Source organism: Drosophila busckii, chromosome 3R, assembly GCF_011750605.1.
Source record: "Drosophila busckii strain San Diego stock center, stock number 13000-0081.31 chromosome 3R, ASM1175060v1, whole genome shotgun sequence".
Taxonomy (NCBI): domain Eukaryota; kingdom Metazoa; phylum Arthropoda; class Insecta; order Diptera; family Drosophilidae; genus Drosophila; species Drosophila busckii.
In genome coordinates, this window is record NC_046607.1 from 15780248 (window position 1) to 15807205 (window position 26958).

The 26958-nt window shown below is 40.9% G+C and overlaps 3 protein-coding genes across 5 annotated transcripts in view; 1 reads left to right on the forward strand and 2 right to left on the reverse strand.

Moving 5' to 3' along the window:
- The window catches only part of LOC108601641 (B9 domain-containing protein 1), a 31488-nt gene extending 12347 nt beyond the window's left edge, over positions 1-19141 (reverse strand). For both annotated transcript variants that reach the window (XM_017989542.1, XM_017989541.1), the window contains exon 1: positions 18843-19141. The gene's annotated coding sequence lies outside the window, so the exon portion shown is untranslated. The remainder of the gene's footprint in view (positions 1-18842) is intronic.
- The window catches only part of LOC108601637 (A disintegrin and metalloproteinase with thrombospondin motifs 9), a 29773-nt gene extending 6666 nt beyond the window's left edge, over positions 1-23107 (forward strand). The window contains exons 1-16 of one of the 2 annotated variants that reach the window (XM_017989537.1): positions 6355-6443; positions 15881-16241; positions 16298-16587; positions 16644-17293; positions 17348-17506; positions 17569-18140; positions 18195-18374; positions 18452-18580; positions 19479-19705; positions 19766-20046; positions 20100-20301; positions 20356-20517; positions 20575-20754; positions 20816-21184; positions 21242-21889; positions 21948-23107. In XM_017989537.1, coding sequence (XP_017845026.1) covers positions 15884-16241; positions 16298-16587; positions 16644-17293; positions 17348-17506; positions 17569-18140; positions 18195-18374; positions 18452-18580; positions 19479-19705; positions 19766-20046; positions 20100-20301; positions 20356-20517; positions 20575-20754; positions 20816-21184; positions 21242-21889; positions 21948-22046 — 4506 coding nt within the window. In that variant the 5' untranslated portion in view covers positions 6355-6443; positions 15881-15883 and the 3' untranslated portion in view covers positions 22047-23107. Of the gene's footprint in view, positions 1-6354; positions 6444-15880; positions 16242-16297; positions 16588-16643; positions 17294-17347; positions 17507-17568; positions 18141-18194; positions 18375-18451; positions 18581-19478; positions 19706-19765; positions 20047-20099; positions 20302-20355; positions 20518-20574; positions 20755-20815; positions 21185-21241; positions 21890-21947 lie in introns of those variants that run through there. The other variant, XM_017989536.1, reaches the window with a different exon arrangement.
- Positions 23108-23577: 470 nt separating this feature from the next.
- Positions 23578-25463, reverse strand: LOC108601639 (actin, indirect flight muscle). Its single transcript, XM_017989539.2, is given in 4 exon segments — positions 23578-24008; positions 24010-24143; positions 24209-25146; positions 25357-25463. Coding segments are annotated over 3 exon segments (1146 nt in total). The 5' UTR covers positions 25134-25146; positions 25357-25463; the 3' UTR covers positions 23578-23921.
- Positions 25464-26958: the final 1495 nt, after the last annotated feature.

Sequence of the window (26958 nt, forward strand, 5' to 3'; positions counted from 1 at the left end):
CAACAATTTTTATGCTCTGAGCGATACAAAGTCATTGCCTTCAAAGCTTGCAACAACAACAACAACAACAACAAATAGCGTACTTAAATTGTTTAACAAAAAGAAACAACGCTTACTGTTCAAAGTGTTAACTACACTTATTAATTTTTTAGCATTGCAAACAATTGTAGTAATTTTCGCTTAGGTAAAGCAGGCGTGTCTATTGAACAACAATATAAACAAATTACGAGCAGCAGCAGCAGCATAAATTCGTTAAGCTCTAATAATAATAATAAATGTGTTAAAATGCTGACACAAGCTTATGTTTCAAAGTCAACAATTGTAAAGAGTTATGTAAACAAAAGTTCCTTACAAATATTGTTGGAGAACAAAACAGCTGTGAGGCCTATGACGACAACAGCATCTGTGTGTGTGTGTGTGTGTGTTTATCGATTGAGCCGCTAGATGGCGACAGTTCGGCATTGGCCGCAGTGTAAACATTTAATTCATATTTAATTATGCACATAATTGTTTTAAACACACTTGTTTAACCATTTGTTATATTGCTGACCAATATAAGCCCACACACCAACACCAACACACGCACACACACATGGGCATATGGAGTAGCTGATGCCTTGTTATTGTACAATTAGTTATATTCATATGGCGTTGGCTGCTGTCACTCTGTCTGTTGTATAATTAAACGACCATTAGGCGTATTTAGCGCAGCAGCTATGAAATTTGGGTCATTACCAGCCCAAAAACTGAAACACGTGCTGCCTTAGACTGAAGCTGGAGAGGAGAGGCGGCGGGGCGGTGCGGGGCTAAGGCTATGGCCTGCTGCTGTGTATGGACTTGTTTATTATGATTACGATTAGCGATTATGTTTTTAATATGTGAGAGCTGCTGTGGGCTGCTGCTCTCTATCTGCAGCTGCTTTAAATAAATATAATTAAACGGCCGGCCAAGCTACATTTGACCGCCAATTGAGTTAATAATTTGCATAAACAAATTGCACTTGGCATAGCGAAGGCTGTACTGCAATTTATTATATTTACTTTAAACAATTTAGATATTGCGCGCAACGTCTGCATGCGTCGAAGGCTCAGCAGCAAATGCGCCCTTAGCTCTCGCTCTGCATTGAACGAATTTTGAGCGCGCTCTGCATTCTATCTCGCTCACTCACACCTACGCAGCGAGCGCACGCAACTTTGCGCTCTCTCTTGTATGCAACTCTCTCTCATTCTTGTTCTCTCTTTATCTTGCGCTTTTGCGCTTGCCCTTTAGCTGTAAGTCAAGTGTGTTGAAAACAGACAATGAAAGATAATGAGCGAACATGCAAACAGCGACAGTTGTGCACAGTGGTACGCAAGCTATCAAGTGCGCAACAAAACTTAGACGAGCCCCGTTTTGTGGGCTTAGATATTAAAAGTTTGACAGCCATGCGTGAAGAATCTTTAAGCGTGGGAACTGTCAGTTGCTTGCAGTCGGGCTTGGCTGCTGCGCCTGCGGGCACTGCTCATGTTTATGGGTTCACTGACAACCACAATAACAGACAGCTAAACTCAATTATTGCCTAATGAAATCTGCAAAATAATGGCGAATCAATAAGTGCTGCTGTTGGCGAGGTGCAAACGAAATAGAATTGATTGTTAACCATAACACACACACACACACAGACACACACTAAAGTTTATGCTTTTTGCCTTAAAGCTGCCAGGCATGTGTCAAGGAAATTGGGTCATATCATTTGTGCTACGAAATAAACAAGCTAACAAAGATTTTTGCGCAAACTACAAAACTTGTTTTCACCACACTGTGACAATAAATTTGCGTTCCCACCCACAGGTGAACTCTGATTGAATTTGTCAAGCCAAGTTGTAACCCCAAGCGGCGACAAAACGAATCGAATGTTTATAGATTAATGACATCGATTGTGTATCGGTTATAAATTAGAATAAGAACGTAGTAAGCGACAGAGTTTTGGGGGTCAGCCATAACAGCGCGGTTAATGAACGCAATAAAAAACAGCAAACAATGCAAACTGGCCACAGTCCAGCAGCAAGTAGTAAAAGCAATTGATTTCAACTCAGTGCGCATATCAAGTTGAAATTATGGCTAAAACTTGATTCGGCAAATAAACAACGAGATTGACAACACTATTCAAATAGTTTATGCATTAACAAAGTTAATAATTTGTACGCTAAGAACTTAACGCCCAAGGTTAACTGGCAGATACACTAAGGAAATATTGTTGAGCGCACTTGCAGCCTAGTTAGGTTAGCTGCATAATTAAGTAAAGAGTTTGTTTGGCTGCCTTGTTTGTCTCAAAAGATGATTTGCATGCACTGCTTAAGCCCACACAGCGACTCAAGCTTCAATAACCATAGATGGAGCAGCAGTTGCTTTAAAGCTGAGTCTGGTTAATAAAATGCGTTAGTTTTTAATTGATGCTTCAAATTAAGAGCATCAAAGTCGTGTTTATGCCATTTTAGTGCACAATTTGAAACTGCTCTAGCCATTTGCTTATAAAGACAACTTTATTAAGCATGTAAAACTGTCAGCGGAAGCTGTAAAACACAAAGCGCTTTATTTACAATAACAAAATTGCTAATTTTACGCAATTTCGATCACAGACATAAAGCAGCTGCTGTTCGAAAGGGTAGTCCTGGCCATTAAAAAATACGCATAAATGTATTTACATTTACTTTTTACTCTTGGCCTGGCCTGGGCTATTGTAAACATGTCAAAGCGTATCAAAGCGATGCTGAGCACATCCGACAGCTGCAGGAATCTGTGCCTCACTTTACACTTACGCCTATATATATATATATATGCTAGCTAATATTTTATCTGTTTCCAAAATATATCGTTACAAGGTTATATCGCTAGCTATAGAACACATATATATGTGTATATAATGTCAAGTGCGTGGCATAAACAACGCAGAGCTTGGGCACATGTTGCCACTATAACGAAAAAAATTTAATGGCATCAATGAAGTTCACAGACTATGTTTTATTTTATTTTTGAAACGTCATGCAGCAGCAGCCGCTGCCTCGATGATTCTTGTAAATTCGCTCAACAATGCGCATAACAATATCACAATAACAATAATAATAATAATAATAGCAATTTCAACACATTCTCTCTGATGAGAGCTGTCAAAAAAATTAAGAAATTCCAAGCGACCGCTCAATGGCCATCAGCCTTAGTTTTGTTTTTTTTTCTTAGTCTTTGTTTCTGTTTCAGTGCGATGCTGAGTCTTTTGGGTCTGGGTCTGGGTCTCGGCCTGCCTGCCTAGTTAATAAATATAATCTCTTTTGATGGATTGAGGCAGCGGCAGCTTCCAGTTCACAGGCCCAAAACTCAAGTCAAGCGCGGCTTTCAATGTGAGCCACTGACATTGCCCATGAACTTTACACAGCTAGATATTTATTTTCCGCAAAGTTAGCTATATGAATATGAAACCAACGCTGCGTATGCGTTATAAATTGGTACACAACTAATTAGTGCGTTATCAGCGATCCTTTCGCTATTTAACTAAATTGTTTCAATTGCTTGCACTTATCTATTCCAATTCAATCATTTTGTGTTGTTTATTTAGTCTAACAGTTCCGGCAGCAACAACAGGCAATTGTTTATAATAATTTTGCGTATAGGGCACTTGACTGGGCTCAATTAACTTAGATCTTATCGTTGCTGATTGCTGAGCAGCTACAGCTTTGGCTTGCGTACGCTTGAGAGACTAAAAACCAGTTTACAGTCTTCCTCTTGCTCAGCTGTCAGCTTGAATTCTTGTTGGTGGGGTTGAAGTGTAATGAAGCGTTAATAAGTATACGCATGTATTGTTGTCTCTCTCTCACTAAATAGCCCTTTTGATATGCATCAAAAATTCATTAAAAGCTGCGTAATTAACGTTTGGCAATCGCATAAGCCAAAACAGTTGCCATCGCTCATTTTTCATTAAATTGTAATAATCAGACAATTTACAACTTGTTGCTGATGGCTGCCAAAAAGCAAAAACAAATAAAAAGAAATATCTAATGCGCGTGTATGTGTGAGATAAATTATCTGTCTTGAGCAGCGCGCAACGTCAACGTCAACGCCAACGCCGGCGTCAACACTAATACTACAACAAGCAACAAGTAATTTGGCAGCGACTGCGCAGCCAACAGCGCCCTTACATGCTATGCTATGCTTTGTTTGTATTGCTGTTGCAGCGACGTCAGCAGCAGCAGCAGCAACTTCTTGGTTGCTGCTCTTGGGTTTGGCAGCGTCGACGACGACGACGACGCGTCAGCTGAGCCCGGCCAGGCAACAGTGGAAGCGACAACAACATGTCGTTTAGTTACTCGCTGGATGCTGAGAGGCAAATAATGCGGGCCGAGAACCAAGTGCGCGTTTTACTTTAAGCACGCCCACGCCACATAAAGAAAGCAATAAATATAGCAGCCTTAGCACACAGGCTTGGCTTAAATGCCTTACAAATTGCGCGCAGGCGCTTAAGAAGCTTTGCGTGTTCGGTGCGCAACAGTTTAGTGAACTTGCAACTTAACCAAGTTGCTGTTGTCGTTAACGCGAGTGGGTTGCTGCTGCTTGTATTTGCGTAAATTGCATGTTGGCGTTGCGTCTGCGCCATGTGCTAATCTCCAGTAAGCAAACAAACCACGCAAATAGCAAATAGCAAATCCAAAGGTTCACAATGACGCTGCTGACCAAGAAGCCCAATTATGCTTGGAAGGAGCTGCTGCGTCGCATCAGCAGCCACCGCCTGCAATCTCATGTAAGCAATGCTCTGACCTCAATTGGCAGCCAACATACAATTTTTTAATTGCGCGTGCCATAAAAAAAATTTGCCCTAATGTGTGTTGTTTATTGCTTAATTATGATTTTTTATATTGCTTGTAATTAGTAAATCGTAAAAAAAGAATTTTGTTATTGTTGTCATTTCAATTGGAGCGTGCCACACAGTTCAGGCCACACAGCTTCGGTAACTGGAAGGTGAAGTTAATCAAAAAATTAGTTTTGTTTTTTTATTCAAACGCTCAAACGCTCGATCCGCTTTGGCGAGATAACATAATTCACAGTTTTGAGAACAAGTCTTGCAAATGAGATTTCCAAATAACAACTGCTAAGCCCCATATAAATGTCACACATTCGGGGTGTAGAACATAAATTTTGATTTAATTATAAAAAAAACAACAAGCGCATGAAAAATGCGAGCCAAACGGTTTGCATAATAGATTGCATACACTTCCTAGAAGATCAAGATGTAGTCAGAGCACGAGCAGCACAAGCTAAAGAGAGATCAACGCACCCAACACATGGCGAACTCCACTATGGGGCAAGGCTCGGGCGCGGCAGCAGCAGCCACTTGGCCATAAGCGCCTTGAACAAAGCGCCTCAAATTGCTTTGGTGACAACATTTTGTATTCGCCAAAATAAGAATTATCGACTAGGCGCAGGCACAGGCGCAGGCGTTCCAATTTAATTGTCTCATAAATTCATAGGAAGCGCTCGTTGATGGTCACACCCAAGCCAAAGCGACACGCGCCATTGTCACAGCTTGATTAGCTCAGATGCTTAGAATTTATTATAGCGCAAGGATAGCAGCTAAGTAAATAATTACAGGGTATGCCTGGCGATATAGCCGCAGCAGCATAAGCGGCAGCTATTTGTTTATGAAATATGTCTATATTCTAAAATGAAAAGCAATCCACACACACACACACAGCGAACGCACATTAGAAAAAGAGAAATTCTATATTTAAATATTGGCGCTAACTTACAGCGAACAACTATAAATACACTATACACTACAAAAATTGGCATAGAATAACTAAATGCATTAATTAATATTTGTATAAATCAAAAATAAATAGTCAGCGGCTTAGCTTTGGCATTTATTTTAATCAAACATACGCGCTAGCTATTAAACTATTTTTAGTTAGTGTATCTAACTATTCCACAACTTGAGTTTAGACAGCTGCGTATGGGATGCTGGGAGATTCGCGCAAATATTGTGTGTGAAAATTTAATGATTCTTAGCTCTATGCTCAGTCTGCTTTCGCATTTCGCACATGATTAGTCTGCGCGGGAAATTAAAATTTCCACGGCGAATATAAAAATCGAGTACAAGTTGGCGTGAAAATCGAAAAAGCCGTAACCAGCATCAGTTTAAAATCGTAGCCAAGCAGCAAATCAGCCGCGTTTTTGTGTTAAAGACAGACTGAACATCAATGATTGTTAGAACAATAACCAAAACGAAATTTAATTACTGTTCAACGAATGTTTAATATATAATAAACATAAATTTATCTAACTTCGAATGTCCATTAAAGTACATTAAATTATACTGTGCATTAAAATGTTAAACTTGTTAGATTTGCATATAAAGTGATGCTTATACAGCTTCGGCTAATTTTTTATAGTTTTATATACGAGCTATTAACTTTAAGGTAATTATAGATTCCTTTTATTTGCACAACATGTACAACTTACATTAACTGAAACTAAATCAATGTTTATTCAGAACTTTCACGCGTCAGCGTCGAAACAAAAAATGCTATAAAAATTGAAAATAAACTAAACAAATACGCCCTTTGCTAAAAATAACTGCAACCGCTGTTGATTTTTTGCAGGTTTTTTTTGTGTTTTTTGTTGCATGTACAAAAAAATCGAAATAAAAATAAATACAAGCCAAAATAATTTTAAAAGTAGCAGAATATTAAGCTTTAGCTGCAGCGTCCAAACAAACATAAAAAAAACAACATAATTGTTTTAAAAAAGTTGGACAAATGAGTGAAAAAGCTTTGAGGTTAGATTTATGGCCAAAATAAAATTTCCAAAAAGCGCACAAAAAATAGTTGAATAAATACAACAATAGCAATGCATAGAAACGAGAGCAATTGGAGAGCCAGAAAAATATTAAAAATAGCACATGTCCGTCTATCATTTTTTTGCTGCTGCTACTGCTGTTTTTATATATATTTTTATTTGCTTTACCTTCCTATTAGCCAGTCAGATAGCTATATAGCATATATGTGTATATTAGCTGCCTTTTTGCCAAGCGAATTAGAAGCGTGTCAGAATTTTGATATATTCGCAATTGTTTGATATTCAGACTATAAAGTCTGTGTGCTCCTCAGAGTGTAACATTTGCCGGTTTTAGGAACATAAAAATTTTAGCATATAGCATATATATACATTATTAAAAGTGCTACCCCCCATGGCTGCAAAATATACAAATTTATAGACGCATGGATTTTAATTCAATTTAAAAATATATATAAAATTATTGTTCAAGTTCAAGTTTAACGCTTTGCTTTAATTAACACTTAAAAAATAGAAAGTTTAAACAATAGCAATGACTTAATTTTAGACTTAGATTTAATAACAAAATGCGCTGTGAATTTTTATAATTTAAAGTTAATGCGCGAGTGTAAATGACACAATGGAATGTTGTGCACATTTTTGTCGGCATATAATTAAAACAATATATATATAAATTTCTTAAATTTATTATTAAAACATATGGGTCGCGTTTTGTGTTGAGTGGCAGCGTCTGGCCTGAGTTTAAGTAGCTTCTATTTAGATTTATTAGCAGCAAGCAGACATTTTGGATATATATCGCATAAGCTGTATATATAATTATATAGCTTTGACGATTTTCATGTGTGTGACATAATTTGTGGAGAAGCAATTATATATATAAAATAAGTAGCGCATTAATGCTGACAAATTTTTAGCATGTAAATAAATAATAGAAAATGTCAAGCGTGGGCGGATTATTATATTTAAAAAGCATGCAAAATATATAAAGAGGACTTGCGGAATTTGTTAATAGAACTGTTGACATGCCCGTAATTGTTGCGCCGCATTTTGCAGCGCATAACAAACGTGCACGGAAATTGCGTGACTGCCAACGTGTGATAAAAAAAATTTTACGTAACATTTGTTTCCAAGCCATTTACATTAACGGCTCATGTTCGGCTACACTGCACTACACTTTAAGCCAATCAGCTAAGTCGTTCAGTTTGCGCTTAAACTTGACTCGAGTTTCCTGCGCTGTAAGTTTTGCTTCCGTTTTTGTTTTTTTTATTTTTACAATGTCAACATTGAGTGCGACTCGTGGTTGTGCCAATCAATTTTAATTATCGTACAAATTAATCAGTCGCAACTTTCGTATCATTAAGATTAATGATGCTGGCCCAATCTCTGGGTGGCGCAAGATCTAGACTATGCAAATAATTTGTGTGGTGTGTGGTGTGTGCTGCTCGAGTCTTGCTGGGATTCCATTGATTGGCGAGCTGCTGCTCCAAGCTATCGCATGCTGACCTAAATGAGCCGTGGTTAATGCGATTAGAGCGCGCTTTGTCTAATTATATGCCTTGAAAAGCGCGTTGAGCACTTTGTACACAACAATTCGCATTTAAATACAAAATTTATATAATTGTCGAGTTGAGCGCAAAGTGCACTGACCCGTCAGAAAATACATATATATGTACATATATATACTGGAAATTTAAATGCTTGTGCAAAAATTCTGACTTGTCCCGTTGGCTGCTTGAAACGCTAAACGAGACAGAACAACAAAATCAAATTCACAATATTTATAACGCCGGCAAAACAAAAAAATAAAGTGCAGCCAATGTGTGGAGGTCACTGACCTGCATCAACTGGCGAACGTCAGTCGTCAGTCAGTCAGACAGACAATATTGTCTTACGTAGCTGCCACGCCCACGATTTCTCCTGCAACGGCAAATCGAAGCCGCACGCCAGCAGCCAAAGCAAATGTTCTTCAGACGTTTTTGAATGAATCCACATCAACTTCAACTTCAACTTGCACTTCAACTGACGCAGAGAGGCAGCCACAGTGTCTTATGCTCCACTCCCCTTTCCCCAGTTGGCTAATAATGGCGCAGGCGACAAACAGACTGAAATACGAGCGCAAGTTCGAGTGCATTACACACACACACAAAGCGCACACACACAAGCGCAGCTCATGCTCATGCAAATTTTTAACGATTAAAAAGCCATAACTTTTATTATCAACGCAAAGCTTTAAGGTTAATTGACAGAGAACTGCCAGACAAATTCTCAGCCAGAGCCAGAGAACTAGAATTAGAAAATAAACAAAAAGAATAAATGAAATCATGTGCAGCTTTGTGTTCCGCATTTTAGAACTCATTGTGACTCAATTGAATTTTATACATATATTTAATATGTTGCTTGGTATGCTTAAGCCCCTTGATAAACTAAGTAATGCTTTCAGTTTATCGCAAGCTGTTGATTGATGCTCAATCTGAAGAATGCTGCAAATGCAAATGGAACGTTGCTTTAATGCAAAGTGACAGCAGCAGCAGCAGCAGATTTGCAACAGATTGTGGCAGGCATTATTGTATATAATTCGAACTACTTAAGCGCCAAGCATTGAATTTCGATACAATTTGTATTGGAAAATTTCGACATGCGTTGAACTTAGGCCGCCTGCCATTAAATTCAAATAAAATAAGTGTAGTTTGTTTATTTTCACAATACTATATATACTACGATATGTTGTGTATATAGCATAGCTCTTGGCATTCCAATTGCCTGTACCTTGCTCGAGAGTTCATAATGTTGCCCGCCCTGTGGTGTGAGCAGACATCAAATTAATAAGACTCAGCTGCTACACTTAATTATTTGGCCAACTTTTCAAAAGAGTTTACTATATACATATAGATATATATATGCGGCAGTTTGTGAGTCACATCTTACCTGTGTGAGTCGTTCACTCACTCTGCTGCTTGAGGTCGAAGAAATCACAGAAATATCAGCGTCTAAACTATTTTTAAATATTCGCCAGATTTATTTATATTTATAATCGTATAACGCATGAGGAAATTATGTGAGCTATATGACATGATGCTAGAGTTGGATGTGCGGCCTATAAAAAGAAAGCGCTAAGAATTAAAGTTGTTGTCATATTTCATATTTTTTATTTGCTGCTCTTGGCTATTAAATTATTATGCAAAACGAGTGTTTACTGTATAAGCCCAGCTATATAATAAATGCCTGACTGGCTTGTGGGCGTACGTACATTCGTCATGTGGCTTATTCTTAGGAATGCAATCCATCAAAATTGCAAATTCAATTGCTGATTTTTATTGACTGTCAGTCAGCGCATTTGGCGTTCAGGGCTGCCCAATGTCAACGGCCGGACAGTTGAGTAATCATAACAATAGCAATAATAATAACAATAAATGCAACACAATGTTTACATGACAAGCCGCACGCTAAATTGAAATGTCAGCTGCGTGCTGCGTGTTGCAAGCTCATAATTCAGTCGCGCATAAACACGAGCAATTAAAATGCGCAAATTTGTAAGAACGCAAATATAAAATGCATTGTTATGCTGACAATGAAGGAAGCAACAGCAGGCGCAACAACAACAACAACGCTGGCAATGTAAATTGCAAACAGAACGTGTCAATGAAATGTTCATGGCTTTGGCCATTTACACGCACACGAAGACAGACAAGCGAACGGTAAATGAAGCAGCAAATAAACAAATTTCTATTTGTTTTTGCTATGCAGCTGTGCAAGGCTTAAAGCCGGCCGGCATAACGGGCCAACTGCTGTGCATGGCTGAGAGCAAACAGTTTGATGCTCGTGAGCGCGAGAGTTTTACATAATTAGTCAGCTCATTTAAAGTCTTGCATACACGTAGGCGTTGGACACATTCATTTCCGCTACGTGCCGCAGTCCGTTGAGTAAGCGCTAACTAATCATAACTCATATATTTAATTTAATTTATGCTTATAAAAGCAACAATGCATTTTTTTTTAAGCTGTAGTCGTTTTAATTCCGTCTTGTGTCAAGGATCGTCGTCGCGCTGCTGCCACAAACTGAGGCAAGTTTCAATCCGCAATTTCTTTGCTGTGTTTGTTGTTAGGCAGCCAAATATGTTTGCTTTGTTTACACACATTTTTTTGAGCTAATAGTGTGGCTGTTATTTATTTTAATGTGCAACCTGAGTGAACCATTAAAAAAATAAACAATAATGCCGCCGCTATATAGAAATTGTTTTTGAACATTCCTTTGGGCCCAAAGCGGCAATTAAGCCCGCATGCTTATTAACACATTTATGGACAAGTCTATAAACATATAGTGCACGCTTATACTTAGTTAAAATTCCCCAGCGAGTGTAACGATAACGTGGGCCATCTGTTCATTACTCACCACCCACCGTTCGCCCATTCGTTCGCCCGTTCGCGCGCTCGTTCGTTCGATTTCTGAGAACACCTTTGATCTGAGTTTATTTCGGCAAACAAAACAAACACGCACATAATTCAAAAGTAAATTATTTAAACTGCTTCACAAGCCGAAGAAGAAAAACACACACAAAAACGGAGTTGGCAACACACACACGTGCATGACTTTTAATTGTTTTGCATGCAGTTGCGTTAAGCAATTTATTTGCTTAAGGTGCGCCAAGCCACCGCGCCAGGTGGCCCATCCAATCCATAAAGGCCAAACGCCTCAAGACTCTGGCTGGCTGACTGGCTATCGACTGCTGCAGTCCAAATAAACACGCACACACTTTGTAAGCGTCAAAAACAAATAAATATTTGCAATTTATGTTTTGGCAACGTGGGCAGCATACGAAAGAAAATTTATTGCAATTTTTTCGCGCATGTAAATGTGATTTAAAGTTTAGGCGCAGGTGATTACATTACGCATACGATTCTATTTCAAGTACAAAAGCTTAAGTCTCATCGATAAATTTATAAATTAAATTAAAATATATTTCTTAGGAATATTTATGAATTGATATTTGAAGCAAGCGTCAAGCGTATCGTAGTCATCAACCACACGATCGCTGCTAGTTGCACATCACGCATACGCCCCGTGTGTGCGCTGTTTATCCAAGTCATTTGCAGCAAAGTGTGCCAAAATAAATCAATAAAAAATAACAAACAGCTCAGAAACACTTTAAAGTTGTTTTAAAATTCAAACCCGCATAAACAAACAAATTGATTCCACTTTGAATGACATTTTGACTAAACTTAATATTCAATGTGGTAATTAACTAAAGTTTATGGTATATCAAATTTTAGCGAACAAGTGCAGCGAAGTTTTGTTATATAAATACAATAAGATATTTTTATTATGTTTATGCTAATGCAAATACAGATATCAAAGCTAATGACCGTCAAAACAGTGTCGCTATTTTTTCCATACTTTTTCTGTGTGTGTTTTTTTTTTGTTTAATTTTTATGAAACGAAAGCTAAATTATTTTATAGTTTTAAAACGATCGAAATATACTCGTTTATGCCCAAGGTCAAACACGCAATAATTAACGTGGCAAAATTACTTTTGGGGGTCTGCCTCCGGCTGCGGCTGCGGCATGTGCGTGGCGTCGACAGCGACGCCGACAGAGACTGCGATTGCCGTTGGCCGTTGCCGTTGCGTGTGTAAACAAGTCTATTTGAAAATGACGAGCCTGCTGCTGCTGCTGCTGCTGCCGATGATGATGATGATGAAGATATGGCGAGCATATGGCAGACGTGAGTGTTGTCCAGCCGGCGAGTCGAGCAGCCAGCCAGCCAGCCAGACACTGAGGCAGGCAATCAAGCCGCAGCGACGCGTTAAGTCAAATGGCAGTCGATTCTATTTGTTGTGTTGTTGCATTTTGAATTAGTTGATGCCAAAACGCATGCCAAGGTTAATTGAGATTTGCTTGGCTGTGTGTTTAGCTGCTGATGGCTTTCAATTGTGAAGTTATCAATGCACTTCAGTTCAATGCTGATTTCAATTTAGATACAAACAATAGCAAATTGCAAGCGACTGGGCTGGGGGGATTCACCTCTACCTAATGATGACAGATTTTCTACATTTGGTTTGGTGTGTGTTTTGGGGTCTGCGTGCTGTCTCAGTTTAATTCCAATGAAAGACGTAAAACGATTACGAGTATTTTTGTTTTGTTTTCATTTTGCCATTTAGCGTTGCAGTGCTTCCCACGGACTTGGTTTTCCTTTGCTTGGTGGAAAACATTGAAAAACATTTCGGCTGAAACGCTTGAATACAACAATTTTGAAAATATTTAGACATATTCTATACAGTTCCAATTAAATGTTTTTTTTTTTTTTTCCTTAGCTGTTGCTGTTTTTGTTTCTGTTTGCTGTTTGAGCAAGTTTGTTCTGTTCGGGGCGGCGGCGTTGGGTATTTAAGAAATTTGCTGCCGGTCGCTTTGCTTGCAATTGAGTATTGAACTTTGTTCGGAACGGAGCGCGCGGTCACGCGTCGAGTGCATAAAGTGCCGTTCGGTTTGGTAACGCACGCCCAAAAACTTAATATTTATCATTCGCTCACACACACACACACGCACACACCCACACAAGTGAATTAAGTATTATTAGTTCTTCAAAGCGTCTGAATTTGGCAATTGCAATTTGGCATTGCGCTTATATGGCAAAAGGCGCAAAGTGCATTTGGCTATAATTAAGCGTGAGCTAACGCTGAAATTGTATACGCCCCGTTGGACGGATGGACGGACGGACACACCCACAATAATAATTTTGTAATGTAAACACATTGATTTTTGGCTTTCGCCTAATAAGTATAACCAAAAGCAGCTCAGCTGTTAATTTGATACAACTGCACATGTATTATTAAAATCAAATTGCGCATACGACGCGTGTGACGAGTGAGCACAAATTACAAAAAGCCACAACTTGACAATTAAGTCATTAAAATCGTATTAAATGCAACTAAAGCGTGCAGCGCCCGCCTAAATAGTTAATTGTATATTGCGCATACGCCGCGTTAACCGCAAAATAAACACTAAACACCTCTCGCCTAATTGAACTAAGCTAAAGAATGTGGTTTACAACAAATTAGCGCCGCTCCATAAGCAGCGCTCTCTCTCTCTCTCTCTCCCTGTTGACCACAAAGTGCTGCCTCTAATGTGAAGCTGTTGCCGCGGCCTTCACACAAGTCAGACTGAATGGCGACGCTTGCGTCGTATCAGACACACTGTCGGGCCCACAAGATACTGTAGCCATAGCCATTGGCATAAATTATAAATACATACAGACACGGCGAAATAAAGTAATCGACTGACACACAAAACGCTGACCAGAGACCTCAACTGTAAACGGGTTTGTTTGTTGTTGTTGTTGTTGTTCTCATCTCATTGATTTGGCTGGTCCGGCGGTCAATTAGTCAGAGCCTAGGCAGCACAATAAATTAAACTGTTTGCCATTAAGTGCTAGAATAAAGTTGATTCTTGTACAAGGCTTAGAGCTTAGGCCATATACTACATGTGTTCACAAAAAAAAGAGGCGCTGTTTTGGAAACAAGTTAATAAACATTTGGCTGCATGCATAACTAAGCAATACACGAGCGGTAAAGCGGTAAACAAAGCCCTAACCGAATGGCGCTTTAATTAAATACATAAAGACCACAACAAAAAGTATTTGCATTGCAAATGTTTCAAAAAATATTTTGGGAATTGGATGAAATTTATGTCAAGTCTCACACCGACAAACAGCAAACACACGCTAATACAGTGAGAGAAAAAGTTGTTATGCAATGCGCGGCAATTAAAAATGGGCAGACAGGTTTAGATTGCAATCAAATTAGCAACAATTGATAAAACTAAAGTTCACTTTTAAATGCGGCTTAAATTTCTTACTGTGCATAGCAATTGAGCGATGCTGCTCAAGCTCAAGTTGCTGCTTTGACTTGCTGATAACCCTCGACGGTTATATAGATACACATAGAGGGGTTGCCCAAATATGCTGCTTAGCCTATTGCTAAAAATGGCCTTTAGATTAGATTAGCGCTTAATCGGCTCATTAGTTTGTCTATTTTGAAGCTTATTTAGCTTATCAGCTGAACGGATCGTTAAAAAACTGGCAATTAATTAAACGTGCTAAACATTTATTATAGAAATTTCCTCAATAAACGATTATATATATGTTTAATAGCGATAATAAACATAAAAGGTCAATAGCTATTGCAAAAAAAAAAAGCAAGTTGAAGGCCTGCGTCGTGTCCATTCAACTTGAACAGCAGCAGCAGCAGCAAATTGGGGCAAACGCGTAACGGAAATCCAAGCACACGAGCATAGACTCAAAATATTTGAAAAATAATCAGAGAAACACGTTCGTTCATTCGATGCGACAAATAGCAAAGAGTTCACCAAAGGCAGCCGTTAAATTATGCAAAAATTTGGCAACTAATTCGACCTGGGGGGGTGCAGGCAGAGGGGGCTAGAAATTATAAATGTGTGTTTATGGCAGCCAGAAATAATAGCCACATTGATCATGTTGCGCCTGGCTGCACTTGAGTTTATAATAACAGTGTGTATGTGTGTGTGTGTGTGTGTGTAGACATAAAATTAACAAATTATATTTCTTTTGGCTCGTGGGCTACTTAACTATTTCAGCTCTTGGCTTTAGCTTTATTTATTTCGCATGCTGTGTCTATAGTATATATATTTTTTTTTGCTTGGCACACACAAATTGCCTTTGGCACACTTTACACCTTTTGGCTAATGTTGAAGCATTTTAGTTTAAACAAAACAAAAAGTGCGAAATTGTTTTAGCGTGAGGAAGTGTTTTCAACAGCTTTGAGAGCAGTCAAAGGTTAGCGCCGCAAGCTGCAAGCCCAAGGCGGCAGCCAAAGCAGCAGCTGCTGCTGCTGGTGCTGCGATCAACAATCAGTCTATAGGCTGTGGCTAAGATAGCAGCTGAATGTGCATGAAACGTGCTTGGGGGCGCAAGTAAACTAATCTGTTAATTGTAGGTGTGAAAGAATGCCGTGAGCTTTATTATAAGCAAAAGCTAGCAGCTCTACTTTCACTCATAGACTCACTCTCGCTTTCTCTTCTCTCTCCTCTTACAGCTCATGCAAGGACAAAAACACGAATGCAATCCTATAGATAAGCACAAACGCAACATGTCGTCACGCTACTGTTTTCTTGGCCTAGTAGCGCTGTTACTCATCTGCATCTTGTGCTCTGCATTTGGAGTTTGGCCAAGTCTTAGATTTAGTGGCAGCAAAAGTGGCACAAGCGCCACAACGCCGCGCAGAACCGTTGACATTGTTTTGGACGACCAGAACGACATTAGTAGCGATGTTAATGCTGATATACTCAATGAGTATATAACGCCCATAAAAGTGCTGAATGCAAGTCTAAATACAGGCGACTTGCTATACGAATCAATGAAGCCAATAGATAGCGATAGCGCTAACAGCACAAAAGGTAAGTTTAGTTTAGTTAGTCCAACTATGAAATGCAATTCATTGTGTGCGTTGCAGATGCAACCTCAGCGTTTAGCATGACGGGCACTTTTCGCAACAAGTCGAGCCTCATTTGGGATCCACATCCCGAGTACACGTTTACAGTATTTGGGCATTTATTGCATTTGAGATTACATCAGGACACATCGTTTATACCTCACAATACATTTCGAGTTATACGCATATTGAACAATCATACCGAGGAGTCGGCCAGCGACGAGCCGGAGCATTATCTGGGCTGCTACTACAAAGGCCACATCGAAGGCGATCCCGACTCCATGGTGGCGGTTTCGCTTTGCGAGGGCATGGTAAGCCAAGCAGCAGTCACTCCATGTTAATTTCTAAACTTCTAAAATTTCTGCAGACGGGTTTTATCAAAACTAGTTTCGGCAGTTTGCTTATAATGCCTGTTAACCAAACCAACAGCGATGAGATTTTGCATCGCGTCTGGCGTCACTCGCAGCGCAATCCCAGACAAGCTGTCTCCGACTCAGACATGGAGCTGGAGGCGTTGAAGCTTGCCGAGAGTTTGCTGGCGCCGTTGACGCGTCGCAAGCGACACTTTGAAAATCTTACTAATCAGGAGTACACGCTGGAGGTGCTCATAGCTGTGGATCATACAATGACGCAGTTTCATGGCAGCGATCTTAGATCCTACATACTTATTTTATTCTCCATTGTGTCGAATATATTTGCCGATGCCAGCATTGGCAATGTCATACACATATCGCTGGTCAATATGCTGGAGCTGCGCGATATGAACGGACATCAGGGCAGCGGCACTGCGGCGGATCGCCTGAAAACGTTTTGCAAGTTCTTGGGCAGCAGAGGCTATCACTATGACACGGCCATGTTGATCACACGCGATCAAATCTGTGGCAATGAACGCGAGGAGCGTTGCAGCACTTTGGGTTTGGCTGAGCTGGGCACAGTCTGCAAGCCGCGTTCCTGTTCCATAGTGCAGGACAATGGACTGCCTGCTGCCTTTACCATTGCACATGAGCTGGGACACACGTAAGTTCGCAGCTTCAGTGCTGGCTATGGCACAACTAATTTGCTTTTCTTTAGTCTAAACATGCCACACGACGACGACGATCGTTGCAACAAGTACAATGCCCGAGAGGGCAACAATCGCACGCTGCATATTATGGCGAGTGTCATGGGTGATCATATGCATCCATGGTCCTGGTCCAAGTGCTCGCAGCATTACATTTCCGAATTTCTAGAGTAAGTTTGCACCCTCTCTCTCTCTTGCTCTCTTGCTCTCTTCCTAAAGCTTACTTTTGTAGAAAAAGCGACAAATCCTGCTTGGAGAACAGACCCTCAAGCTCTTTGCTGAATGATAATGACATTGAGAAGCTGCCAGGCGAGATTTACTCGCTGGACCAGCAGTGTCAGCTCATACATGGAAATGATACAATACACTGTGATTCTAATCCCGAGTGCCAGTATTTGTTTTGCAATGTCAGCTCGGTGTGCGGCTCCAGCAGTATGCCCTGGGCGGATGGCACGCCCTGCCGCAACCATCACAACTGGTGCAAGAAGGGCAAGTGCGTGCCACGCGTGGGCGGCTCACTGCAGCTGGTGCATGGCGGCTGGGGCGTCTGGACTGCGTTTACGCCTTGCAGCTTGACCTGCGGTGGCGGCGTGCAGGAGTCGCGTCGCGAGTGCGACAATCCGCAGCCCAGAAACGGTGGCAAGTACTGCGTGGGCAGTCGCAAGAAGTATCGCTCCTGCAACACACACTCCTGCCCAGCGGGCACCATTGAGCCACGTGAGCAATATTGCTACGATATGAACGGCAGAAACTTCAACATACGCGGCATTAGCTCCTCCTCCAAGTGGATACCCAAATATGGCTGTAAGTATAACCGACAACGTGAGCAACATTAATTTACCCAACTGTCTCACACAGTGGACACCAGCGACAAGTGCAAACTGTTTTGCCGTCTGCAGGATGACAGCGCCTACTTCAAGCTCTCGGAGGCTGTGCGAGATGGCACCACCTGCGCTGTGGATAGCTTTGACAAATGTGTCAATGGCATTTGCCGTCCCGCTGGCTGTGACAATGAACTCAACTCCATTGCCAAGCTGGGTAAGTCAACTGCCAACAGTGTGGCCGCAATATGTAAATTCCAACCCAAAAACATTCATCAACCTTTGTAATTGTAGACAAATGCGGCGTATGCGAAGGTCGCAACGACACGTGCGAGGAGCTCACCGGAAATGTGCGCGTCGCCGATCTGCTAAAGGAGAAACGCGCACCGCAAAGTCTCTACCATGTTACTACAATACCAAAAGGTGTGTGCCCCACCCCTTGCCAAATTCACACACACACACACACACACCTACTCATACACACAGTTCGTGCTTTGAACGCAGCATTTCTAAAATTAAATTTTTGGCTAATGATTTGATGAATGAATGCTAATGGTTTATGTTTGCGCGTTCCGGGACTTAATGTGCAATTAAATAGTTTTATTTTATGACTTAGACAGCCTATTGAGTCATCATCGGCAATGTTTGCAAGTCATTTACATGCTCAACGGGCTTTTCTACTCACCTTGTTTGTTGCAAGCGCGTGATGTTGCTTCTCGATTTATTTCATTTTATTATTTTCTACTGTGCTGTACTATTTTGTTGATAATGCTCAATCAACTGACACTTGACACTTTGGCATTATTATGTCACACGTGGGGCGTGCGGCGTCAGCCAGGTAAAGGCAATTTCATCGAAACCCCAGACTCCTCACGTACACACTGATATTTTCTCGCTTGCATTTGCAATTGTGGCGCCAGAGCATTTAATTCTTATCTCAGCCCTGGCGCCCACTGAGAGCTTGCACATTCACTAAGACTGATTAAAAAAATGTTTACACTGCACAATAACTAGCAACACAATTAGCTCACTGAAAAAGAATTTGCAACAAAAATTTACAAAAACGAACTTTTCCGCGGAAATCACAAATGATTGAGCTGCCGTACCAAGAAAGTATCGATGAGCTTTAGCATTGATATACATATCGGTATAGATACTTAAGTTCACCCAAATAATTCTTATCGATATTTGAAAGGATCACACTTAAATATCGCTAATAGCTATAGCTATAGCTAAACGGATAGCTGCTCGCAAACTTCATTTCAATTATCGCAATCGATATTTTCAAATGAAAACTTTAACGACATTAAAACTGTTTCAGGTGCCTCCAACATTGTTATAACCCAGCCTGGCTATCCCACCCAGAACTATATTGTGCTCGCCGATGACAGACATGTACCACTGGTCAACAGCGTCAAAGTAGTTACTCCATTTGCAAAGCAATACATCTATGCGGGCATTACGATCGACTATAACGGCTCCAATAGCACCATGGAACGCATAAATACCACCTACGCCTGGAAGCTGACGCGTGATCTTGTCGTTATGGTAATATACACAATAACCGATTAAGTTAGCCAAATAATCAAAACAAATTCATGCACGCAGATCATTTCCATAGACCTGAGTGCAGCCAAGAATCAAAACACTGTTTTGATATCGTATACGTATACGGTGGATAAAGCAATAATTGCAGAGCCTGAGGTGGAGATCTATCGCTGGCAAATGCAAGACTGGAGCAGCTGTGATTCGCTTTGCCAGGGCACCATGTACAGACAGGCGGCCTGCGTAAGCACAACTCAAGGATTGAAAGTCGCCCCACAGTTCTGTGATCAATCAGCGATGCCCAAGCCGGAATACAATGCTTGCAATACAAATTGTCAACTAACGTGAGTTGGAAGAGATTAAGTTAAATCAATGTACTAACCATTATCTATTTTAGTTTGAATGTGACAAGTATTTCGGAATGCTCCGCTGCTTGTGGAGCGTTGGGCACTCGCGAGAAGGCTCTCAGCTGTGTGCAGACATTCCCAGATATGCAACGTTTGAATATCGTGGATATGTCTTATTGCAAACTCAAATTTGAAATAGTTACGCATGAGCAATGCCGTGAGGGTTGCTGGAATTATTCAGAGTGGTCAACGGTAAGGCTTGTGCAGCATATGCCCAAACATTTTTACAGCTTTACTTTAATATAGTGCACCAAGACCTGTGGCACGGGCACTCAAATGCGTGAGCTGCGCTGCATCTTGAACAACACAGTGGTGAGCGATGAACTGTGCAATCCGCGCACAAAACTCGAGACACGCGATATGCTACGTGCCTGCAACATGGAGCCCTGTTTGTATCCTATTGCGCCGGTAAGCAAATCTCACTTAGCAGCAGCAGCAGCTTCTAAATTTCCGTTGCATACACAGATAAGCACTCGCTCAGTTAACCACTGGGTGGCAGGAGATTGGGGTGAATGCAGTGACTGGTGCAAAATGACGCGCACTGTGAGCTGCGCCTATCCATACGGCAATCACTGTCCGCCGGATAAACAGCCCAAGGAGGTGCGCAATTGCTGTCACATCAAGTACATCAACGAATGGGGCAAAGTAAATATTAATGCAACTTAAACAAGCTAAGCAAACTTACTATATTTTCAACTTTGTGCAGTGCTCCGTTGACTGTGGCTCCGGCATCAAGCGCAAGGTGCAGCGCTGTGCGCGCGTCTTCAAGCCAGAGGTGCCTGGCGCTCAAAAGCGCAAGGAGTACATAAGCGACAGCTATTGCGAGACCTTAAAGGTGCGCAAGCCAGCGCTGCGCAAGTCCATCAAGCACTGCAAGATCAACTGCCATTGGAGCAGCTCAGAGTGGAGTCCGTGCTCCAGCACTTGCGATGACGATTATCAGTCGCGCCTTGTGCGCTGCGAGTCCTGGCAAGGCAACAGCGTCAATGAACGCTACTGTGATGCCACAAAGCGACCAAGCAGAAGTCGAATCTGCAACAATTGCATGCAGCGTCAGTACAAAATATTGACACCAGTAAGTAAAATCAATTTGGCAAGCACATCAAGTCTACAACTTACAATCTGCTTACAGTGTGACTGCACGGGCATTGAAAGGCGACGCATTCTGTACTATGATACGCATAGGCGACGCGTCGCTGGACGGCCGCGAGTGCAGAAGCAAAAGTGCACGCCGCCTCCGAGCTGCCATAGAAGATCCTTCAGCAACAATCATGTGAGCAGTCGGCGCGCGCAGAGCTGCGAGGACTATCAGCAGATGTATCGCGCCTACAAGGATGGCGAGTATACGTTGCAAGTGCGATCGCGACCAGTGCGCGTTTATTGCCACAAAATGAATAGTCTGACGCCACGCGAATACATAACCGTGGAGCCGCAGGAGAACTACTCCATTTACTACGAGTACAAGACAAGATTAATCAACAGCTGTCCGCCCGTGTCGCGTGATCATGAATATACCAATGATCAGTATTCGGGACGCTCGTATTTCAGCAAGCTGCGCTTAAACATCACCGATTTGCGCATTATTGAGAACGATTACGAGTTCGCCGAGTCTCGAGGACAGCGACAGCCACTGGGCTCAGCCGGTGACTGCTACAATCGCAACCAGCAATGTCCGCAGGGCGACTTCTCCATCAATCTGGAGCGTACTGGCTTCACACTGCGCCCAGGCACGCGCTGGAATACCGTTGGCAGCTCAGCGGTCATGAAGCAAGAGACTGGGGTAAGTATTTGGTTATTTTTATTGTTATTTCAATCATGCTCATGCATTTGACTTACAGTTTGAAACTTCGCGGCAGTCAAGGCGCGCCTACTGCGGCGGCTTCTGCGGACGCTGCTACATTGCGCCCGGATCGGGACTTTATGTGGACGTTGTATGATCACACTCTTCGCTTAGCAATGCACAGAAGCCGAGCGACCGCCAAATCGCTTGAAGTACTTTGAGCGTATCGCTCGCTCGGTTTCTGTGCATTTCTATTTGAAAACATCCCCAAGGGATGGCTAAACAAAACCAACTTAATAGTATTAAAGCACACACACACACACACACAGACCCATGGTCATAAACATGAATAGTTTGGTAGATACATATGTATATACAATTCAGCACAATTTGCCGAAAGGCTAAAATTATTCATATAGAGTAACTAGACTTGCTCGATTGCATTGCATTATTCTTGTAAATAATCAAATCCAAGTACAATTTAAATGTTTAACGAAGAAACTTACGAATTTTACGAACTTGTTTTCAATTTCAAATTATGTGTTCACAAAAAACTTGTAATCTTTTAAAGCTCTTACTTACGCTTATTTTTGTTGCAATGCAACAAACTAAAACAAAACCTAAAATGCTTAAGAATAGTTTTACCTTGAGGCACAATTTGCTAATTGTCATTATATCTATATGGAGCTGTATAAGTAGTTAGATAGTTAAATATCTTCCAACATTTCGGTTGTTAAGAGCAAAGTATTTTCGAAATGAGAAATTTTAAGCACAAGTGAAGCTTAAAATGTCGAACAAAAACTGATCGCCAAATATTTATTTATCCAACGAAAGGATGAAGCTGCCAAGAAAAATTTAAATTACAAAACAACGACCATTGCATGTATAGTTCATCGCCATTCATAGTTAACTAAGTGATGTACATAAATATGTTAACAAATTATTATGTTTAGGAAGCTTATGTATATGTAAAGTATGTAAATGGTAGCTAACCTCAAAATAAGTATATGTATGTGTGTATCTATGTATGGATGTATTGAAGCTTCAGAACGTGTCATTCTCACTCTTGACCATCCTTGAGAATGAGGGAGAGCATTCGTTGTACGGTTGAGGTTTCAATAGCAAGCTTAAGGAAACGAAACACAAAGTGCAATGCCGTTTTTTATACAATATTTGTATACTTATTTCTAATTAATTAAGTCTATTTTTAAATAAATTTAATTGTAATCTGTATGTACGTTAACTAAACAAAATACTCATATATTTAATAGAAAACGCAAATCAATATCCAAAAAAGCCAAAACTATTTTCCTACTAATAATGCTGAAAACACGTAATATTTAACAATTGTTCAAAGATGAGAACAAAAATGAAAACCCAAAGCGAATATGAATTTCCACTGCCATTCATTAAATATTTGAGTTCCATTAAAGGCCTGCCACACCAAAGTCCTTTTCTCAAAACTCTATCAATGTAATCTATGTATGTAGTAGTCCTCGCTGCCAATATTTATATGTTAACGTATTTTGGTATTATATTATTAATTAACTATTCTAAGCATTTCCAACAATAAATCATGTAACACTTAACTTGTAAGCGCAAAACTAAAAATAAACTCGAAATTGTTGTTAAACCAAATACAAAAAAAAAGTGCGTATTTTCTTTTTTTTAACAGTAAGCATAATACGTAATAGAAAAAATGTCTTTATTGAAAATGTTGATACTTTTTTAATGGAAGATATATATTTGGCAAGCTGATATATAGATTATCAGTTATGCTGCACTGCAGCGAATTTCATTTAATGTTGTTCAGACTGAAATTCGCCTGTGATTATTATTGAGGAAATTAACTTAAAAGTATTGTTGATCTTATAGTCCTCTTCTTCTTATTCGCTGTTGTTTAAGTTGCGGCGAGTTAGCGATGTTAAAAAGCTCGCAGGTGTTGGTGTTTGTGTAGATGTCTGTGCTGGTGGTTTGTGTCTTGGCTAAGTTGGTTGCTGGCTTTGTTGATCTTTCGCAGCGAGGGAAAGATTTAAAAGCATTTGCGGTGCACAATGCCGGGGCCGGACTCATCGTATTCCTGCTTGGAGATCCACATCTGCTGGAAGGTGGACAGAGAGGAAGGTGGACAGAGAGGCCAGAATGGAGCCACCGATCCAGACGGAGTATTTACGCTCAGGTGGAGCAATGATCTTGATCTTGATGGTCGATGGAGCCAGGGCAGTGATTTCCTTTTGCATGCGATCAGCAATACCTAAAGTAAAAAAAAAAACAAAGCATAAGCATTTCTAATGCTTGAGATGGCAGCAATGTACTTACCAGGATACATAGTGGTACCGCCGGACAGCACAGAGTTGGCATACAGATCCTTGCGGATGTCGACATCGCACTTCATGATCGAGTTGTAGACAGTCTCGTGAATGCCAGAGGACTCCATGCCCAAGAACGAGGGCTGGAACAGCGCCTCGGGGCAACGGAAACGCTCGTTGCCAATGGTGATGACCTGACCATCGGGCAACTCGTACGACTTCTCCAGCGAGGTGGAGGCGGCAGCAGTTGCCATTTCCTGCTCAAAGTCCAAAGCCACATAGCACAGCTTCTCCTTGATGTCGCGCACAATTTCACGCTCGGCAGTGGTGGTGAAAGAGTAGCCACGCTCGGTCAAGATCTTCATCAGGTAGTCGGTTAAATCGCGACCAGCCAAGTCCAGACGCAGAATGGCATGGGGCAGGGCGAAGCCTTCATAGATGGGCACGGTGTGAGAGACACCATCACCAGAGTCCAGCACAATACCAGTGGTACGACCGGAGGCGTACAGGGAGAGCACAGCCTGGATGGCAACGTACATGGCTGGCGAGTTGAAGGTCTCAAACATGATCTGAGTCATCTTCTCGCGATTGGCCTTGGGGTTAAGTGGGGCCTCTGTCAATAATACTGGATGCTCCTCGGGAGCCACACGCAACTCATTGTAGAAGGTATGATGCCAGATTTTCTCCATATCATCCCAGTTGGTAATGATGCCGTGCTCAATCGGATATTTGAGCGTTAAGATACCGCGTTTGCTCTGCGCCTCATCACCCACATAGGAATCCTTCTGACCCATGCCCACCATCACACCTTGATGGCGTGGACGACCCACAATTGAGGGGAAGACAGCACGTGGGGCGTCATCACCAGCGAAGCCAGCTTTGCACATGCCCGAACCGTTGTCGATAACTAATGCACCCGCATCATCGTCACACATTTTGACTGTTTATCTAGAATTGTTATAAAAAATTAAACGCTATACAAAAGAATTCTCAACAATTTTGAGTGCAAGACAAAGCAAATTTTAGGTTAGAATTGCGCTTTAATTTTGAAACACATTAATTGTTAAAATAGCAATTTAATTTAATTTGTTTAACGCGTAATCCAGTTAAAGGCTTATAGCTATTATTGTTATTCCTTAAGCGAGATGACGCACACACCTTTTAGGCCAACGAAAGGATTTGATAGAAATTAAAATCGGACTTGTTGGCTCCTAGACTCAACAACAAATGGCACGCCGATCGCTAAGTGCCACCTTTATATCAACTGCTCTCGCAATTAAAATTGAGCTAAGAACTCAATTAGCTGCTGATGAGAAATGCCTGATGAGAGGGGCGAGCACAGTGGGTACGCACCCGACGTGCTTCAAGCCATATAAGCCGTTTTCCTAATTGTCGTGAAAGCAAATTACGAATTGCCAGGGCATAGACGACTGCTGAGAGCGCTACACAGCGTTAGCAATAGTAAGTTTAGCTAAAGTAGAGTGTAGAGCACTTACCTGGCATGGAATGCAGAGCAGTCACTGCGAGAGTTGCAGAGAGCCGTGACGAAAGCTAGATTGAGGCGCATTGACTGATAAGCTGCTGCGTAAACGGGAGAGCATGCCGATTGCATTTAGAGACCCCATCCCCATACCCTCTCTGAGAAATTCCGTGCCGAAGATACTTCGCCTCGTTGCCAATTCAGAAAATAGAAACGAACCTTAGAAGGAGTGACAGATGCAGCCAAAACAATTGCCATGCCGTGGACCCTGATCGGCGGCAGAGCGAGAGAGCGACAGAGAGCGAGCGTGCAAGAGGGATGCAGCCACGCACTAAAATAGCTGCTGCTTGCTACTTTGAGGCGACACCTATAAATCAACATCAAGGTTGTTGATATCCGCGAGCTGCTCGAGGAAGCCATCGGCCGCTCGTCCTCGCCCTCGTCTGCATTGGCACGAAGTTGCCCAAGATTCTCGCACATTTTTCATGCCAATTCGTTGTCATTTACCACAATCAGCAACAGCATCGAGCAATTTACAAAAATTATTTTGCATTTTGTGTGGCTTTGCTTGTTTTGTGTTTTTCGCGATTGTCTATGAAATTAGTTTGCTTGTACTCATGTCAATTGAATTTATCCTTTTATGTAGTTGTGTTCTCTTTATTTATTTATATTGTTACGTGGCAAAGTAATTATAATTAGATGCAGTCACTTCGACTAAATTAATCTTAAAATAAACAATTATTTGCTCGGAAGTAAATTTGCAGGCAATTCTTCAGTCAATCAATTAAATGATCTTGATTAGCCTGCAGAGATAAAAAAAAAACAAAGCAAATTCAATGCAATTTGCTGACTGCAGTTTTTATACAAATAATGAATATATTTTAATAAATAAAACTTTAAAATAATATAAATATAAGCTACATAATAAGAGTAGCAAATAAATTACTTTCAGCATAAGAAAAATTGCAATCAGCGTAGTTTTGATCAAGTTATGGATAAGTAGTGATGGCCAATTGCTCTCTCAGTAGCTCATTGGCTAGGTGAATGGTTGAATCAGCTTTAACTAATTTAGTAAATTTGCTAAAAGTCTGGATACAATTCGAATGAGTATAAATATAAACAAAAGAGTTAGCAAGCAAGACAAATTTCTATGAAATATTGCACTTTGATAAGCCATAATTTAACGAAATGGCGTCCGATTTCACAGTTTCATGCCTTGTTAGACTCGTTAGATGCATCTAAGCAAAACTGCATTCAAATTTGGAAGTTATAAGATTTTC